We start from the raw sequence: 18,137 nt of genomic DNA on the forward strand, positions 1-18,137 counted from the left end.
ACTTGCCTGTTTAACAGAATGTCTGTCAACATAGATAAAGACCCACAAAGATGAAATACCTGAAACCTCCCATGAGTCAGTTAGAGCTGAAGAAGCCTCAGGGATGAGAGGTGAAAAACATAAGCAAATTCTTATGCTAATGCACAATCCTGAACAACTAGTTCTCTGTTTTTGACATAAGCAACTAAGGCCCTACACAGCGAATGGTGCGCTGAAACTTTCACAACAGATTAAACATTAAACTAGGAGCTCCCCCTCCTGGGGAGGAGTCTCTCTCTCTCTCTCTCTCTCTCTCTCTCTCTCTCTCTCTCTCTCTCTCTGGTCAGAATAAATGTTTGGGCTTCAGGGACGTCCAAGCTTGCATCCCACTGTTTGTTTGACTGCTGCCCTGATGGGAAAGAGACACAACATGGGATCGAGTGCAGGTACTGGATTCAAACCTTTTGCAATTTGTCCATCCATTTGTTTTTTCAACTATATGAGCTGTTTCGTTCATGTTGTCTTTAATGTACATTTGATTATATTTCTATTTTTAAATATATGTTTTATATACATATATAAAATACAGAGTAGAGGTCGATCACTTCACTTTTCTACTTTTTGCAGTTGCACAATTTCAACTAATGGTTTGGAAAGTGTTCCCAAATGTTAATTTAAAGAATGCGAGTGAAATGTGACATTTTTAAATTGTGATCATCCACAGACCCAGTTGAGCATTCAGTTGTTTGTCTTTGTGTAGATCTGGAGGACCGCTGCGTCCTAGAACATTAAAAAGAGGGTTTTACGGTGGAAAGGCAAACAGTGATCCATTAGCCACAGCAAAGTGCCTGTGGTATAGGCTGTTGAGGAGAGGAGATGTAATGTGAGAGCTGGAAGTGTGCTGTTGTAGCTTTGTGAGCTGGTGGTTTGTTTTGATACTGTATCAAAGGAGCAAGGACTCTGTGTCACTCTATGTGACGAAGCACACAGATAAGCAGTGTGAGAGGACAGTGAAGGTTTATTTAGTGACCTTTTAAAAGTTTGGTGAGACAACTTGGATTTATGCTTAAAAATGTATGAAAGTAAAATAACATTTATCAAAATTGACATTTTTTAAACACATGAAGTGACAGTAGGTTATTTCCCAAACAAACAATTGCACTGTGTTCATAATGGCATCAATGGATCATATGGTCTGTATTTGTATAGAACTTTTCTAGTCTTGATGACCAATCAAAGCTCTCTACAGTTTTGACATTCACACACACATTCATAGAGTGAGTGCAGCTATATGTGCAGGCATCAGGGGCAATATGGGGTCCAGTATCTTGCTAAAGGACACTTTGGCAATCGGAACGGAGGAGACTGGGATCAAACTACCAACCCTCTGGTTAATATCCTGTCTTGACAAACAAATTTTGATTCTGTATCTGCCATATTTTCATTTTCACATTCGCAACTTTAAGTTTTTTTTAATGTGCTTGAATTCCCCCCCCACCCCCGATAGAGAGGCCAAAGACTAAAGGTAATTACATAAAGTCTAACCCTGTTTTATGATGCTCATAATTGTCATATAGTCAGCAGATATGTTATCCAAGGCTCAGACAGCTATCTTACAGTTAGGCTGATACCTCACAGTTTAGAAGAGAGAACTACGCAGATACTCATAGAGCTGTAAGTTCAAATTCATGAACTATAATGTGTTTTGTATGTTAGTGATTATGTATGGTTGGTGTATAAAATGATCTGTAGTGTTTGGTACCAATGCAGATTGAAAATTATAATAGAAACAGTATCACAGATGATATATATATGATATGAATTGAAATGTGTGAGTGTGGAATTGTGCTGCTAAAGCCATTCACTTCGTTTGATTCTTGTTTTTTAAGGTTTGGTGGAAATCATAGGGTTGACAGAGTAAGTCTGCTTTTCGTTTCGTTCTTTCAACCAATGTTCATGCATTTCAAAACACCATCATTATGAAAGTGTCATAATACCAAGGTTGTGCAATTAATATGCAGGAACATTGCAATGTAATTGGAATTGATGCAATTGATAGCCTGTAGTGACTGAAGGTTAATTATCACTTATCTCTTCCCATTTCTTTCCTTTTTTTGTTAGGACATTTACATTTAATCCTAAAGAGGGAATAGACAACCCAGTGATGGTATTCACAGATGATGCAGGTATCTAATGCAACCTTTCTTACAGTCTTCAGTGTATCCAAATGTCTTCTCAGTATGAAAGTACATTTTTGTCTCTTCCTGCTAAGACTCTGTGTCGAAACCCAGCCCACGTCTGTGTGTTCTCAAACGTGAGGAGGGGGAGTCCTATGGCTTTAATTTGCGAGTGGAGAGGGGGCGCCAGGGTCACATCATCCGAAATTTGGTGGTAGGGGGAGTGTCGGGGTGCAGTGGCCTGCAAGATGGAGACAGACTTCTGGAAGTCAACAACTGCTATGTTGACGATGTTCCTCACACTGAAGTAAGATGAGATTCTGATGTTATTAAAAGGAAAGAAACTTCTCAAAAGGATTCATAGCATTCTTACTGGATCTGCTGTGTTTCCCTTTGTATGAATAAGGTGTCCAGGAAGATAAAGCTAAGTGGACACCAGTTGTGTTTACTAGTGTTGAATGGGGAGGAGTATGAGCAGGCTGTGTCACAAGGTCAAGATCTCAGAAGTCTGGCCAGAGCACACAAGGACGAGGGCTGTAAACCCCCCAGACTCTGCCACATCACCAGGGACCCTGCCTCAGGTCTGGGCATCAGCTTCTTACCCGTGGAAGGTAACGCTTTTTGTGCTAATCACAGAAATCAGATGTCTAACAGAGCCTTTACGTTGGAGTTCAAACAGTGTTATTCAGCTGCTCCTCTTGTTTCTGCACTGCAGGAGAGAAAGGTCACTTCTCAGTGAGCCTGGTGTCCGGAGGTGCAGCTGAAAAGGCCGGAGTGTGTAAGGGAGATCGTCTGGTGTGGATGAATGGAGGGACAGTGTGCGACCTCACACACTCTGCACTCAACAGGATGGTAGTCAAAGTCTTTTTGTAATATATATATATATTATGAATGTAGAAGTAACATAAGTCACCAAAGAACAAACCAAAACAACAAACATCAAAACTAGCACAACACCAAAATTACACTAAACAACCCAAATCAGGCCGATATGTTATCACAACCTTATCAACAGGCCCAAGAACTTAATAAGTTGATGAAAGAAAAAATTCATAAACAAATAAAATTAATAAATCAATAGATAAATTGCCTGAGTTGTTTTTTTGTCAGGTATGTTATTATCGTGTTATAGGTTTTGCTATTTCTCACGAAAAATAAAAAGGAGTTTAAATATTTGAACCTTGAATCAGATGTTTAAAATGAAAGCCACACTGCTCTTTTACTGAATTACTACAAAAAGTGTTATTCTAGGACTTAATTAATACAATAAAAAAAGAATCATGAAAACATCAGAAAACAAAGATTTAAAATAACCAAGGTAAGACTGCAGTTGTAAGACAGATAGCAACTAATTTCATTTAAAAGGTGAATGATACCTAAACCCAGTTCTGGTTACTGGATTATGTACCTTAGTGACTCATTTTATATGAGAGAGGAAATAACATTACAATCATTAATTTGGTGGATGCTTTTATCCAAAGTGACTTAGGGACAACACTAACACTTGAAGTGAGTACTCAGTTCTAAATATGTTAAATAAAACAAAGTGTAGGAGAAGTGAGTAGAAGTAAGTGCTATAGTCATGTTACAGATGTGCTAGGGATGTTTGTAGAGCCTCAATACAACAAGATGTACTGTATATCCAGTCCTGTCTAATAGTAATAATGTTTTTCTGTAGATGAAAAAATGTGGCAATCACATCACCATCCTGGTGATTGACAGCGAGAGTGAGAAGAGCTACATGCGGCGGAGGATGCCCATCCTACCCACCATGGCTGTTCCACATAACCTGCCTCATAGAGCCAGGAAACTCCTCCTGGTCTCAGGGCCTGAGGGCTACGGCTTCCTCCTTCGGCTGGAGAGGGCGCCATCAGGACGCATGTGTAAGAGACTAAAAGAGCGCAAAGCTTAATCACAAAACATTCTTAGCATTGAGGCTTCTTTAATATATTTCATGGTCTTTTTGAACAACAGCTCATGTTCTGCGAGAGATGGACAGATACAGTCCAGCAGAGACGGCAGGTATGCAGGACGGAGAGCTGCTGCTGGAGATCAATGCCGAGTCTATGGAGACGCTGAATCATGAAGAGGTCGTGGACAGAGTGATCCAGAGTGGACAGCAGGTTTCCCTCACCACCATCACGTCACAGGGGCTGGAGTTTTACACCAAGGTCGGCATTGCTGACCAACTGCATGTCCTTTACTAAACAATATATTTAGAAGAAAGAGTACTGCAAAACTATACTTGTGATGTACTCAGATAAAAGGGGAGTCAATTAAAACATACTCTGAAATGTAGTGAACTATGATGGAGCTAATAAATTTAAGAACAACTTTAGGCTACAAGATAAAGGGCTTTGAAATACTAATGCATTTACAATTTACCCATGACAATAAACTTGAGCCATTATGTCCAAATCAACCAACACATTTCATCTGGATGGACAAACACACACCCTGTGCATATTACTACAAATATACACCAGAACAGAATATCCGATCAGAATACTTTTCATTGTGCCGTTGACCTTGTGTTAACTTGCATAAGACAATAAAACTTGAAACTTGAATTTGGGTGCATACCTCCATCAAGGCGTCCCCTTATGAAACCACACTTAAATTCACTAGAGTTTTATTTGGATGTGCACTATATTGCAAATGCTGATTAAATAATAGTTCCCTAAACATGAGAGATTTTTTCATGAGGAAAATCATTTGTTGAAAACCATACTATCTAGCAATGTTAAAGAAAATGGATCTGCCCGCTGAACCAGATCCGCACCAAAATGTAATGAGATCTCCCCTAACCCATACTTCCTCCAAAGCTCGGGGTATTCCGTCCAGTAGTTTTTGTGTTATCTCGCTTACGTCAAACAAACGGACAGGGGTGAACACATTACCTTCTTGGCGGAGGTAATAAAATGTATAGGCCCCATAATGAGTGTTAATAGACTTTTACTGATACTTGTGAGTGTCAGCTGGGCATCACAGTATAATATTCATCCTAACTTGGTCCAAGCCAATCCAAACAATTATTATGCATTCATATCATACAAGAGAGAACAGAGGCTAAATAAACAGAAAATTGGAAGCCATATCTAAATATAACGAAATATCTAAACTGAATTCTCATCCAGGATTGGTGTTTCTTTTCTCTATTTCGTCTACAGTTGGGTCTGTCCCCTCTTCTCTTCTGTGAAGATGATGGTGCTGAGAAAGAAAAGGAGAGCGGGGAAGCATCACAGAAGGAAATAGAAGGCTTGTGCAAGCCCAGACTCTGTTCTCTCCGAAAAGGCCCTTTGGGGTTTGGCTTTAATCTGGGTTGTGTCCTACAGAGACCAGGGACCTTCATCAGCCAGGTGGGTGATGAAATATTGTACCAGTCAAAATAACCTTGTTGCTGAGGCACAAAGGAAAAGTATAGAGCAGTTTGATATATTATGTATTTTGTCAAATGTTTTTGATGATTATCTTTTTCTCCTGTAGGTGGCTATCGGTGGCTTGGGGCAGAGTGCAGGACTTATCGAGGGAGATGTGGTGATTGAAGTGAATGGACAAAATGTGGAGGAGAAATATCTGGAGGATGTTATGATAGTCGTGAGGGATGGAGGGCATTTTCTTTCATTATTAGTCATGGAAAAGACTAGTTATAACAAGATGAGGCAGACAGACACACCAGCCAATCATGTCACTGCAGAGGTAAAAAAAAACATTATATACAACAAAGTCTGTTAACACATTTATCACTATTACAAATACCACTATCTTTACTATATTATCTTATTTGCATCTCAGCAGGAAAAGGAAGACTTATCATCTTTGTGAGCACTGACGACACATGATTCTGAAGAAATTCTCACCATACATCTGTCGAGGAGACTTCAAGCTGAACTGGACAGAAGAAGAAAAACATAAACTAAAATTATTATTATATTTGCAAAGATGACCTTATCACTGGGTTTCACGATAGAAACAAGAAGATGAACATTAAGTCTTAGCAACAACTACCACTTATTGTGTCAGTCAGGTAAAATGCAGAGTAAATAAAATGCTCCACAGCCTAAAGGAACATAAACTAATATTGTTATTGCACTGAGATGAATGGAAACCAGTGGCTGTGTGTACGCATTAAAACATTGGGGAAAAATAATAAAACTACTACTCTTTAGAAAATGAACACTGGCAATGTAAATTATTGCTAATAAATGGGCAAAAACATTTGTTATAGCTCTGGACTATGTCAATTTTGTGTTGATTGCATTGTTGTGAATGGGAGAGGAAGGTTATGTGTTATGTGTACCACCTATTATGTATAAATAAGAAATTAAATGTGTATTGTTGATCCCAACTATCTATTGTTGACATTTTTATTGTCTTCCCTGTTTCTAAATATTCACAGTGCTATGTTGAACTCCCAAAAATGTGGAAAATGTATTGAAACATGCATGATACAAGATTCTAGATAACAATGAAAGTGGTAATGTGCATGATGATGTCTGTGTTTTATGTAACCACATTTTGAATATTTAATGCATCTGTGATCTGATGGAGGGATCTGATGATCATGCCCTGGGGGGGACATGTACCTTCTCCAATCTTAGCAAAGTGAGCTGGTTGGTACTTTTATCCAGTTGCCAGTTATGTGATCTTGAAAGCTGTATGCCCAGAATGGTTCTCATAAATCCTCTTAGTGAATAGACAATGTTTAAACATGAATTAATATTGTAATAAAATGTCTATCGTGCTTCCTATGATATCATGTTTTATGGAAGCAGGAGGACCCAAAATGCAAAAGTTGTAACAGAAAGTGTCCTTTAATAAGGAAAGGTTCTATATAAAAAAGGGGCAAAATCCAAAAACCAAGGTATTCCAAAGTACACAGAACTCAAAAAGGGCTAAACGACAGGGTGGTAAGACGACCATGAAAGACAACGAACTGACAAAGGGAAGCACAGAGACTTATACGCACACACACACACACACACGCACACTCACACACACACACACACACACACACACACACACACACACACACACACACACACACACACACACACACAGAGAGAGAGAGACAGGGGTTATTGGCCACAGGTGAAACACATGAGGAACAGGTGCAGACGATCGCAGGGGCAGGAAACATGACAAAGACAGGAAGTAAAGTGGGAAACACACAAGGAGCAAAACTACAAAGTAAAACAGGAGACTGAAAACTCAAGAACACAAATCCAAACATAAGGAAAAACACAGGAATAGATCAAATAAAAAATGGGGTCCATAATCAACATGAAAACACTCTTAATTAAAGAGGCAAAGTCCAAAGAATAAGTTCAGAGTCAGGACAAATAAATCGCAAGGCAAGTTTATTTGTATAGCACATCAAATATAAAAGGCAAAATAAAAAATAAGCATTTAAAAATAAATAAAAAAGATTAACATGTTTTATGGTCCCCTGGTGGTATGGTTGTGTAAATTTGTATGTCAGTAACATATTTTGATGTTTTCCATTATCTGAGTGGAAGCATGTAGATGTTAAACGGAAGTGCCCCCAAAATAAAGCCTTGAGGAATTCTACATCATATTTGTATATTTAGATGTGGACTTACCTATAGACACAAAATAATCCCTGTCCTTTAAAGATTCTGTGCCGAAAAGTCAGTTTTCCAGTTGGTCTCTAATATACTGTGGTTGACTGTGTCAAATGCCCACAGAAAATGTGCTTTCATCCAAATTTCTCTGATTAATATTCATATAAATATGTCTGCTTCACTGCACCCTCTGCTGAGCATATATGACTAAAATGTAGTCTGTGCATAAACAAAACTTACTTATCAACTGAGTTGTGTCACTGAAAAAGTAAAGTTGAAGTGAGGATGAAATTATATTGAAATTCTGAAAATGCTGTGCGTCGTGTAAACATAACATTTGACATATTTGTACACTACAACTCTACAGGAAGCTTGTCCCTTGGCTGTTTGTGTTCAGGCACTTGTGCGGTCAGCTGTCGTCAGGGGGTCCTTGTACTGGAGGTGACATTCGTTCTGCTAGCAGGAACCGGGGAAGCGGTTAGCATCGACCAACACTTCAACATGGCGCAGGCAGTGCAAAAGCTGGTGGCTAAAGTCCCTACGATGCTCGGCGGTAAGTCTCTGTACTGTGTAATTATATACAAATACAATGTGTTGTATAGAATGAGGAACTAAGACGTATTGGTGTGATATTTATTGACAAGACGTAGCGAGGCCGTGACCTAGCTATCAACTCAATGAAGTGGACGTCACGCGAGCTAATGCTGTCAGGAGCAGAAACATTAACAACTGAACTCAAGTGTTATCTGACTAGATTGTTCTGTAGCTAGCTAGCAGGGATGTTTATACTGTTTACACACATTGAACACGTTAGCCATTTAGCTAATGCTAGCAATGAGCGTGTAGGGAGCCTTGCAGCTCGAAGCTAACTGCAGTGCGAGTATGGCTGCAGACCGGAGGCGTGCAGTGATCCCTGTGTTTCTCCTCTCCTTCTAGCCGCTGTCACCTATTCCAAACCTCGGCTAGCCACCTTCTGGCACTACGCTCGTGTTGAACTTGTCCCCCCGTCCCCTGCCGAGATCCCCAAGGCCATCGAGGGGGCCACCAACCTCATCAAGGGCTTCCAAACAGGACGTCTCGGTCAGACCACAATGAGGGTATGTGTGTTATTCACAGACAGACGTTGTGTTTTTATCAATTTATAGGTGTCAGATGTCTGTCAGTCTACAATGATTTGGTTAAAATGTATATGTTAAGTAATGACATACCACATCGTCAGAAATACTAATACAAATATCCAATAGTTAGTTTGTATATGTTATATGCTACTTAAGTTTAGACCTGGTTCTCAAGTCATTTGTCCTTGATTTAGTAAAACACACGTGGGTACACAATGTACTATAATGTTCTGGGTTTTAGAGTTTTTATTTTTAGATCAGTACTTCAGAGGATGTTCTATCAACAGAGAATCATCTTGATTCTATCAGCAATGAAGAAGGTCGCTGTAGTTTTATTTGCAGGTCTCTTCTCCTCTACCACAGTGAAGCATTATTAACATGCATAGTTAGTATTATATTCAGTTTGGCCAGGAGAAAAAACATCTTGGATCAAGGGACATGTTTTTAAATCTCTGGCTAGTTGTTGAATCATTGCATTCTTTACAAAAAAGCCATTGAAAACAATGAGGTGAATTTATCAGTATAATTATTTTTATTGTTAGTCTATGCTGTACAAAATATAAACCATGAAATCAATCCACATTTAGATTGTGCCAGTAATATTGTCATGTGTGGCAAATATTACATTTTTACTTGATACATTTTTCCAGAAGCTAATTGTTCTGGAATATTCGGAGACACTGTCTCCTGTCCTCTCTCTGGGACATAGTGCAGCTGGCTGTCCTGTTTGGGGAAGTGCGAGAGCTTGGCGAAGGTCGAAGGCTTCACTCCCTAGACACCACAGATATGAGACTGCGTAAGCAGGCAATACTGTCTCCACAACTAGAAAATACATCTGATTGTTTAGGAACTAGCAGACCCATAGATTAAAAGATCTGTAGGGGTTTAAAGTGTGACTGCAGGAAAACAGACTTCAGAATATGAGAGGACATCTTGCACAGTTCTATTGATGAATTCAAAATTTCTCCTTGGCCAAGCTTCAATAAATATTTCAGCATAAGACGTCAAAGGGCTCCTGAACGCTTTCTTCACTGATGAGTTGAGCATTGATCTGAAGATTTACCACAACAGTCATCAAATGAAATTGTTTGTTTCCTCATAGGATGCTCTGAGGAACGGACTGGTGGTCACTGAGGTGTTGATGTGGTTCTACATTGGAGAGTGCATCGGCAAAGGAGGCCTCATCGGTTATGATGTCTGAATTGTGGACTGTCATGCTTTTCTTTTGAACGTTGTATGTTCAACTTCCTTCAAGAATCCCGGGATCTAATAAACAAATTTCTATTGTTAAAAAAGTATAGTGTTTTCTGACTCCTTGCTTTTTCTGTGTAATGGATTGTTGTGTTTTGGTTATATATTAACTGCAGGTTTAGTACAGACTTTCGTTTTCATATAACATCCAAGTATTTAATTCATGACGGCACACAGCTAATAATTAAGGTATGAAGGACTCTATCCTCCCAGAATGCTCCCTGTTTTATTTGATTAGTGTTAGGTATTATTCTTACCCGGCAGGATAGAACATTGCCAGAGAGGAATTTGTCCCATGTAACCGTGGGAATAGGACGAGTGTAAATAAGGAAATAAATGACTGAATTACATTTTGCTGCATTAGTTTCATGGGGTTAGTGGTGTGTGTCCTTTTTCAACTATCAAAGGAGTCAGCCATCATTAATATTATTAGTAAAAGTTGCTTTTCTTACTATGATAACTTCAAATCTCTACTGTGAAAAAGGCCTGAGATTAAATAACCAACAGTGATGTCAGTCCTCATTTGACTCTTGGTCACTACCCAATATTTTCCTCCTAACTTGAATTTGAACTTTTCTTGCAAATAATTTTGCACTTATTGTAAATTTTGACGCCCAAACATAAATATACAAAGTTTGTATATATCATTGTAGTTCAATATCAGTCCAGTTCCAGCAATGAACCAACAGAGGGAGCCACTATTCATATATTCTATTAGGGTTGGTACTCTCAGAGCAGGTGGCTCGCTGTTGTATTGATGGTTCACATACCAGTTACATTTTAACTTTCAAATTGTATCTGTTTGTGCTGATGTTTTTTTTTTTTACTTTCTTTACCTTTTTTAAAACAAATAAATGAAAACATATCTCTAATATATATTCATATCAATCAGACCCATCATTTCCTATCCAATAGGACATTAAATTTGGTAAAATAGATATAACACTGTTTGGTCCGCTCTTTGTATGCTTATGTCAGAACAGATAAATAATCTTGAGAACACAACAATGGATTCGTTCACTTAGCTCTTTATTTCGAACTATAAATGAATCATTTTGTTACAAAACAAGTCTTTTCTGGATAACAGTTATACTCCGGTTGGCCATTATATAAGTAAACATATGCACATTTAAATATGGGTTAGTTCAAGTGAAAAACAGCTGTAGGGACTCAGCAACTGATGGACAGATAACATCAAAATACAATGAAATGACACTGAAATATTCAGAATGTACTGAAAACATAATACCTGTGAATGCAGCAACGTGAACATTATACAAGCTGCAATGTGTTTTAATGTATTCTGCAATAACGTTGGGCAACAGAGTAATGACACATAGGAAAATGTTCCTCAGGTGATCTCAAGGGTAGAGTCATGATGAGTTATAATTACATCCTTATTTGCAATATGCCATACCTTATGTTATAATTGTAAATCTAAAATCTAAAACTAATAATGTATGATATATTATCTGTGGACATATACTGTTTACTGATATCTTGTAACATTAACAGTTTTTATCGGATGCTAAATGGAGTAACACTTTTCTTTATATTATATTGTACTTATTAGGTAGTACTTGAGTAAGGTCTTAGAAAACTAACATGAAACAGTGATTTGACAGCCGAATGCAAAAGGTAATATGTGGGGTTAAAAAATATATACACATTTGGAAGGATGTTTCTCTAAAAAATAGGTTTGGTACAACTTTAATACTTTGCAAAATAATATATATTCCAAAAGCTTTGCTGTGTAGTGTAAGAAACGGAAAATATTTTCAAATGTTGACGATCACTTGATGTTGCAGATCTTGACTGAGGTCCCGACTCCAAAGCCTGGATAGAGGGGCTCAACAAATGTGGTCTCAAACCTGTGCAGGAGGGTCATGGTGTTGCTTATGCTGTAAAATGCCAGCACACCCGCAGTGTGGTCCAGGTACATGCCTATCCTGGGGGAGTGGGGGGCGTTGATGGACTTATCCACCCGGTTGTGCCAGGCAGAGTAGCCCGAGTCGGAGCAGAGGAGACTCCAGGATTTGTCGTTGTAGCCCAGCAGGCACAACGAGCCTTTGCCCTTTCGACTGATGCTCCTGTAGGCCACTCCGATGGAGAACTCCCCGCTCCACTCGATCTCCCAGTAGTAGCGTCCACCAGACAGGGCCTCCCGGCACAGCACCTGGGCAAAGCTGTCAAACCGCTCCGGGATGTCTTCATAGGGCTGCAGGTCCCTGGTGCGGATGACTTTTCTGCTGTTTTCAGAGATGAACAGCTCCTTGTAAGCTGTGCTCGAGTCTAATTTCAGCTGGCAGAAGTCTAGGGGAAGTATCAATACATTGTTATTGTATTTGTTTGCTAAATGAATTGTGTTTGGACCTAAATTGACACATTTCCCTTAAAATACACCAGATAACTTACATTTCACAAAGTCTGCTCTGCTCTTGGGCTCTGCAGGAAGAAGGTTGTTCACCGCCATTTCTTTGCCTGCAGCTGAAGAAGCTCAGAGTAAGGTCAATGTGAACTGCACACACCCACACACATGCCTTTAATTCTTATCTTAATGTGGTTGTTTTTGCAGTGTTTGAAACAGAGGAATGCATGATGCAAATGTTCTGAGGCGTGTGTTGAAGACTTCAGGGTGACAACGCTGTCAACACAGATAATAATTAACCTCCTTCAGTGTAATATCGCTATAGGACGTGCTGGTGCTCACCTCTGCTCTTTCTGTCCAATGTCCGACTTTCTGTAGTGTACACCGGCACCTCACTCACTGCAAGACATAGCACATTCATATTCAGCAAACTGAGGCTGTTGGTGTTTTATACGCATTATGTACAGGTGGTATAATTCTGGTGGTAAGGTCAGACCTGACTTGGAGATCTTAAGCAGCTCCTCTCTGCCAAACTCCTCGAGGCGATCCTTGATCTCAGACACAGCTTTCCTGACAGCCCCAAAGGAAAAGTCAGGGTTTACTGTCACTTTGGGAATGAAGCCATCATCGGTTGGAGTGCAGAGGTAGTTGAAGTTCTAATGGGAAGAGGAAGGCGTTGTCATAAACAATAATCTCATTAAATATCAATACATAGAGAGGAAAGTCGTCGATCAAGTGGTTTCAAATATCTTCATGGAAATTCGATTTTTTCTTTTTTTAACTCAACATTTTAAAGTTATAATCTTATTAAACACACCGAAATCCCATATTGTGAATAAAACATAAAAATGCTGCTACTGATATCTCTTCATTAGCATGTTAACAAATTCATCTGTCACAAAAGGACGTTGGTTTTTATGGTCTCATCATAAACAGAGCCTGAGAGCCTGTTAAGTCATGAGCCAAAAGCTACATGTGCTAATTATCATTAATTATAATACTAATTCATTCATAATCGCCTTAACTCAGAATAAAAATGTAGAGCTGTGACAATGACACATTAAATTATTATTGTGTCTTTATTGGATGAGACCATCAGTGAACCATAGCACCATAAAAACTCCAGATGTATTTGTTCTTAGTTAGTCGAGCCCAACTGAAAAAGACATTTGACATCTAATGTTGATACCTATATAAAGGAGCAAAACATTTCCTATACCCATTCATCGGCCCTTATATATCTTTTTGAAGCTTTTGAGGCTTGATATATTACAGTTTAATCATAAACTTTATTATAAATAAATATAAATAAAAATAAAATATAAACACAACCATGTATAACTTGAATTAATAAAATAATGCACATCTTTACTGCATTTACTATTCTGTAAAATAAAAACTTTCATATCGGCCAACATGACGATACCAATATGTTTGTGAAAGCTGATATTGGCCAGTATACTCAACCAACAGATATATCTCCAGCTCCATTCACTTTTAAAACTGTGTTTTACCTGCAGGAAGTGGATGTGGTCCTCCGTGCTGTACAGCTGCTTGAGCCCCGACTCCTTTTTCTTCAGCTCATCAATCTCTAGTTCCAGTCGCTCGATCAAAGCCTCGGCCTGGTTGAAAGCGGCCTTCTCGTTGATGCCAATCAGCTTGGTCACCTCCGACCTCATCCTCTCAATGGAGCGGATCATGTCCTCAAACATCTTCTGGCTCTCCACCATGGCTCTCTGGGCTGAGTTCTGGACACAACACACAAGATGTTAAGTACCTGTCAGATGTTAAGTACCTGTCAGATGCAGACGGTTTGATTCATGATGAGCAGTGCAGTCAAGGTAGACATCTTAGAGCAATGTTTTTCTTTTCTGTCATGATCCGATACAGCTGGTTGGCAGAAAGACACGCTGAATTATCAACATGGTGTCCTCACCTTCAGTGAATCCACTGCAGTCTTCAGTTCCTCCAGCTCCTTCTCCCTCTCCTGGCCTTTTTGTCTAATCTCTGCTTGGGAGATGCCCAATAGTTTCTGCAGAATAAAGGAGCATTACACAGACAATCAATTTCACTGTTTTCTCACATGCACTCCCAATGCTGGAAGCTGAACTTGCTTCTTATAGTTTTTTATGCAACGCTGTAAATGTTACATCACTTCAGATTCACAATATGTAGTTGAATGTTACGCCGCTTTCTTAAACAAGGTAAAAAGCCCAATATTTGTCGGCCCAGTTCAAACATTCTTTCTCATCAAGGAGTATGTGGGCAGGCCCTTTGGCATGTTGAATAAACCCTACTCAAAGAATCTTCTTAATACAGGCGGCTTTTATCTCGGAGGGAGCGAGGAGGGGGGTGTCTGTAATGGAATTCTGTCAGGAATGCGAATCTACCGCCGCCTGACTTTTTTTTAAAGAGATGTTTCAAGGTGCACACAGCACTGACGCGCCAAATAGAGGGGCTTCTAATTCAGCTTTTTACTCGAGCCCACCGACCCATTCTTCAAGATAAGCTTGAGGAATGTGGGGAATCTAGGGGGGGGTGGGGGGGTGTGGGGGCATGAGGGGGAGAGAGAGAGAGAGAGGGAGATGGAGTGAGATGTGGGAGATTCACGTTGTAAATCTTTGGAGGAGAGAAACCAGACTTCCCGTGTTGCAAAGAAAACAGTAGGATGAGTTATTACTGCATCATGCCCTAAAAATCCGTCAACTGATGTTCCAGGCTGCCATTAAAAAAACCTCCTCCTCAATTACTCATGTATAACAGCCCTAATTGTTCCCACCAATGCAGATTTACACTGCAGCATCTCTTGACAGTGTTACCCTACAGTGTTTTACAAGGCAACCTGGCTGGGACGTCATTTGAATGTTGATCTTCAATGTGGTCACAGCACTGTGACCGCTCGATCATGCGGCATGGAGAGGGTCACGTCTCCCTGACATTCCAGTGACATTACCAGACCCACTCCCACAGGTGGGAACCGGGGCAGCGGCAGGAAGTTTCAGTTGCAGTTTCTGTGTATCTATCACACAGCTGGGACGCCCCATTCTGTGAGAAGCGGTTCTCAGAGGCGATAACTAGAAGACCCCCCCCCCCGGCCTCAGTACAGCTAATCAGAGAGCTGGATTTGTTTTGGCGGTGAATGCCTGCCAGGGTAGCTGATAGTGTTGGTGAAATGGGTCAAAGTCCAAGCAACGGTTTGTAAAGCACGGACAGGAGTTGGGCAAAACACAATGTTTGCTTGGATTCAAGTTCCTTCAATGACTATAAACAGTATTTTTCATTCATCAGTTATGTGGCTCTTTGTGAAAGTTTATCTCTGTTATCTCGCCTTTGAGAGCTGAAGTGTCCCATGACACTGGTGGTGCAGTTTCAGCTTGTACTATCTCACATGCAGCTACTTATCTTTTCCCACATTGTCCCTCTCTGAGAAGCTGATTGAAAGTGATTTTTCTAACAGGTTAACAAGACTATTACTGAGCCTGATAGTGTTTAATCTATTGAATGAAGAACATCAGCAGAGACAGGAGGAATTCTTACCTGTTTCTCCCCTCTCTCTGCCTCAGCAGAGACAATGTCATGGCCCTTGTGCTCACTGACTGTGCAGATAGCACAGATACACATCTGGTCTGTTCGACAGAAGAGCTCCAGGGACTTCTGGTGCTGCGGGCAGATCTTCCTGTCCAAGTTCCCCAGCACCTCCACCAGCTTGTGCCTTTTGAACGTGGCTGATTCATAGTGAGGCTTCAGGTGCTTCTCGCAGTAGGACGCCAGACAGTTCAGACAGGACTTCACAGCCTTTAACTTCTTCCCAGTGCAGAAGTCGCAGGGGACGTCGTTCGGCCCGGCGTAGATATTCCCCTGGGACATGTTGAGGTTGAGGTTCAGGCCGCTCTTTTTGATCTTCTCTGCCACCATGCTCAGAGTGGCGTTGGGGCGGAGCACAGGCCTCTGCGTGAATGTGATCTTACACTGGGGACAAATGTAAATCCCTGTGTAGTCAGCCTCATTCCAGTAGCCACTGATGCAGTCCATGCAGAAACTGTGGCCACATGGGATAGCCACGGGGTCCTTCAGGAGGTTCAGACACAGGGTGCAGCTGAAGTAATCTGGAGACGTCGGATCAGCCATTGTGATGGGACTCCAAACACAGTGAGACCTGTGGAGACAGACAGAGAGAAAGCTAGAAGCAGATAGACGTTTCGTCGACTGTGCCTGGGAGCCCGCCCTCAAGAGTTTGGTACAGCCTGCCAGGGACAGGACCTACTTGTATTTCTGAATTCCAGAGGTTATTGATTGAAAGCAGACAAGGCCCTCCCCCTGTGCTGTGAGTATATTGAGCCCTGCCCAGTTTAGATAAGCAGGTTGAGCAAGGAGGGAGAAAGAGAGAGAGGGCGAGAAAGAGGGCAGGCAGACAGGAGAGGAGAGAGAGAGAGAAAGAAAACAGACTGAAAGAAAGCGAATGAATGAAGTGTGAAAGGCAAAAGAAGTGACAACTAGTGTGCAAGAAAAAACGCCTCCATTTTCCCTGCCATTTCCTTTACTCTAGAATTTCTCCCTAGGCTCGTCTGTGGATGAATTGCGCGCACACTTCTCGGCAGCTGTATTTCCACCTATTGTTGTCAGGACAGAATCGCCATTGTCTCAAACCGGTTATAGTCCGACAAACATCAGTGTGGACGAAGGTACTGTAGGAATTCAAGGGACCACCCAATAAACAAACATCCCTGCTTCGTGCCTCTCACCAAAAAACTTGCTCGAAAGCTAAACTTGCTGCAGGAGATTTGTCCGAGAGCAGAGTACAGATCTGTTGTATTTACACAGCGACCGGTCAAACCAGTCAGCTCACTTGTATGAGTCAAATTGTCAACTGTAGATATGTATCTGTTTGTGCAACAGAAAGGAAACGTCATGGATGAAACACCCAACGGGAACACACACACACGCATGAATGCACACACATTCACAAGCAGAACATTCCTGTCTGTTACAGGTGTGTTGTTGCACCGGGTGTTTTGCATATTCGTGCGCATCCCTCATCACGAGTTAGGTCAAATTTTTTTCATTCCTGTCATTTTTCTTTTTACAGAATGAAGTTTTAATTTAAAAGCAGCTCAAGGAGAAGCCTCTGAAGAGCCTGTGTAACATGAAGTGTCTGCTGACATCATTATCGCCTCTTATTAGCATTTCAATTGGGCCTTTTCTACTGGTTTCCACCAATACCACAGGCCCATTACGGTGATGAAGTATCAATCTGTCGCTCAGGATTACTTTGGAACTCCCAACTGTTAAGAAGCTCGTTTGAAATAAAACAAAAAAGTTCTGATGTATTTTGCATTTCCAGCCTGATCTCAAGTCACTACTGAGAAACATGAATGATAATTTACGGTTGTTAAAACTACATTAGCTCCACCTTGACTTCAAACGGAGCATTACTTCATACAATAGGCAGTTTCACCTCTCCATATTTGGTCAGGTTTCTGATAAGCCAGTTTTTCCTTCCTTCCTCCCGAGTGAAGGGAGCGCTCTGTGCTTACAGATTAACTACCTGTTAGAGGATGAGACGGACGCACAGGGTCAAAACTTTGGATTTCACATTGATTCATATGAGAGGTTCCAAAACATGTTGAATGTTTGATATGTGCTCTAAGTTTTTATTGTG

The 18,137-nt window shown here is 40.6% G+C and overlaps 3 protein-coding genes across 6 annotated transcripts; 2 read left to right on the forward strand and 1 right to left on the reverse strand.

Annotated features, from left to right (window-relative positions):
- The first annotated feature begins 351 nt into the window (after positions 1-351).
- On the forward strand, positions 352-6,900 carry pdzd3b (PDZ domain containing 3b). 4 transcript variants are annotated; one of them, XM_035178801.2, is made up of 12 exons: positions 377-425; positions 1,487-1,504; positions 1,869-1,896; positions 2,101-2,165; positions 2,252-2,463; positions 2,563-2,767; positions 2,872-3,008; positions 3,835-4,039; positions 4,131-4,327; positions 5,327-5,515; positions 5,643-5,855; positions 5,952-6,900. In XM_035178801.2, exons 1-12 carry the CDS (start codon positions 392-394, stop codon positions 5,979-5,981), a joined length of 1,533 nt encoding a protein of 510 aa, XP_035034692.2. In that variant the 5' UTR covers positions 377-391; the 3' UTR covers positions 5,982-6,900. The 4 variants fall into 4 exon arrangements, with proteins under 4 accessions (XP_035034691.2, XP_035034695.2, XP_035034692.2 ...); XM_035178802.2 differs by having other exon boundaries at positions 5,955-6,900; XM_035178800.2 differs by having other exon boundaries at positions 352-425; positions 5,643-6,900.
- A 1,232-nt stretch (positions 6,901-8,132) lies between these two features.
- atp5l (ATP synthase, H+ transporting, mitochondrial F0 complex, subunit g) lies at positions 8,133-10,157 on the forward strand. Its single transcript, XM_035179581.2, has 3 exons — positions 8,133-8,294; positions 8,678-8,838; positions 9,962-10,157. The coding sequence occupies exons 1-3, from the start codon at positions 8,243-8,245 to the stop codon at positions 10,058-10,060; spliced, it is 312 nt and encodes a 103-aa protein (XP_035035472.1). The 5' UTR covers positions 8,133-8,242; the 3' UTR covers positions 10,061-10,157.
- Positions 10,158-11,122: 965 nt separating this feature from the next.
- On the reverse strand, positions 11,123-16,736 carry ftr82 (finTRIM family, member 82). The gene is made up of 7 exons (XM_035178925.2): positions 16,016-16,736; positions 14,415-14,510; positions 13,993-14,226; positions 12,975-13,134; positions 12,821-12,877; positions 12,526-12,597; positions 11,123-12,423 (listed from the first exon to the last, which is right to left on the reverse strand). The coding sequence occupies exons 1-7, from the start codon at positions 16,604-16,606 to the stop codon at positions 11,903-11,905; spliced, it is 1,731 nt and encodes a 576-aa protein (XP_035034816.2). The 5' UTR covers positions 16,607-16,736; the 3' UTR covers positions 11,123-11,902.
- Between the last annotated feature and the right edge of the window lie 1,401 nt (positions 16,737-18,137).

This window comes from Hippoglossus stenolepis, chromosome 15 (assembly GCF_022539355.2).
Source record: "Hippoglossus stenolepis isolate QCI-W04-F060 chromosome 15, HSTE1.2, whole genome shotgun sequence".
NCBI classification, from domain to species: domain Eukaryota; kingdom Metazoa; phylum Chordata; class Actinopteri; order Pleuronectiformes; family Pleuronectidae; genus Hippoglossus; species Hippoglossus stenolepis.

What these genes read in the sequence shown, in the direction of transcription:
- ftr82 (XM_035178925.2), bottom strand. Translation starts at nt 16,606, where the DNA reads ATGGCTGATCCGACGTCTCCAGATTACTTCAGCTGCACCCTGTGTCTG. An exon ending in CAGAGAGAGGGGAGAAACAG is followed by an intron (nt 14,511 to 16,015) that starts GTAAGAATTCCT and finishes TTTATTCTGCAG; the next exon opens with AAACTATTGGGCATCTCCCA. An exon ending in ACCACATCCACTTCCTGCAG is followed by an intron (nt 13,135 to 13,992) that starts GTAAAACACAGT and finishes TCTTCCCATTAG; the next exon opens with AACTTCAACTACCTCTGCAC.
- pdzd3b (XM_035178800.2), top strand. Translation starts at nt 392, where the DNA reads ATGGGAAAGAGACACAACATGGGATCGAGTGCAG. An exon ending in GGTATTCACAGATGATGCAG is followed by an intron (nt 2,166 to 2,251) that starts GTATCTAATGCA and finishes CTTCCTGCTAAG; the next exon opens with ACTCTGTGTCGAAACCCAGC. An exon ending in GGCGCCATCAGGACGCATGT is followed by an intron (nt 4,040 to 4,130) that starts GTAAGAGACTAA and finishes TTTGAACAACAG; the next exon opens with CTCATGTTCTGCGAGAGATG.
- atp5l (XM_035179581.2), top strand. Translation starts at nt 8,243, where the DNA reads ATGGCGCAGGCAGTGCAAAAGCTGGTGGCTAAAGTCCCTACGATGCTC. An exon ending in AGTCCCTACGATGCTCGGCG is followed by an intron (nt 8,295 to 8,677) that starts GTAAGTCTCTGT and finishes CTCTCCTTCTAG; the next exon opens with CCGCTGTCACCTATTCCAAA. An exon ending in TCGGTCAGACCACAATGAGG is followed by an intron (nt 8,839 to 9,961) that starts GTATGTGTGTTA and finishes GTTTCCTCATAG; the next exon opens with GATGCTCTGAGGAACGGACT.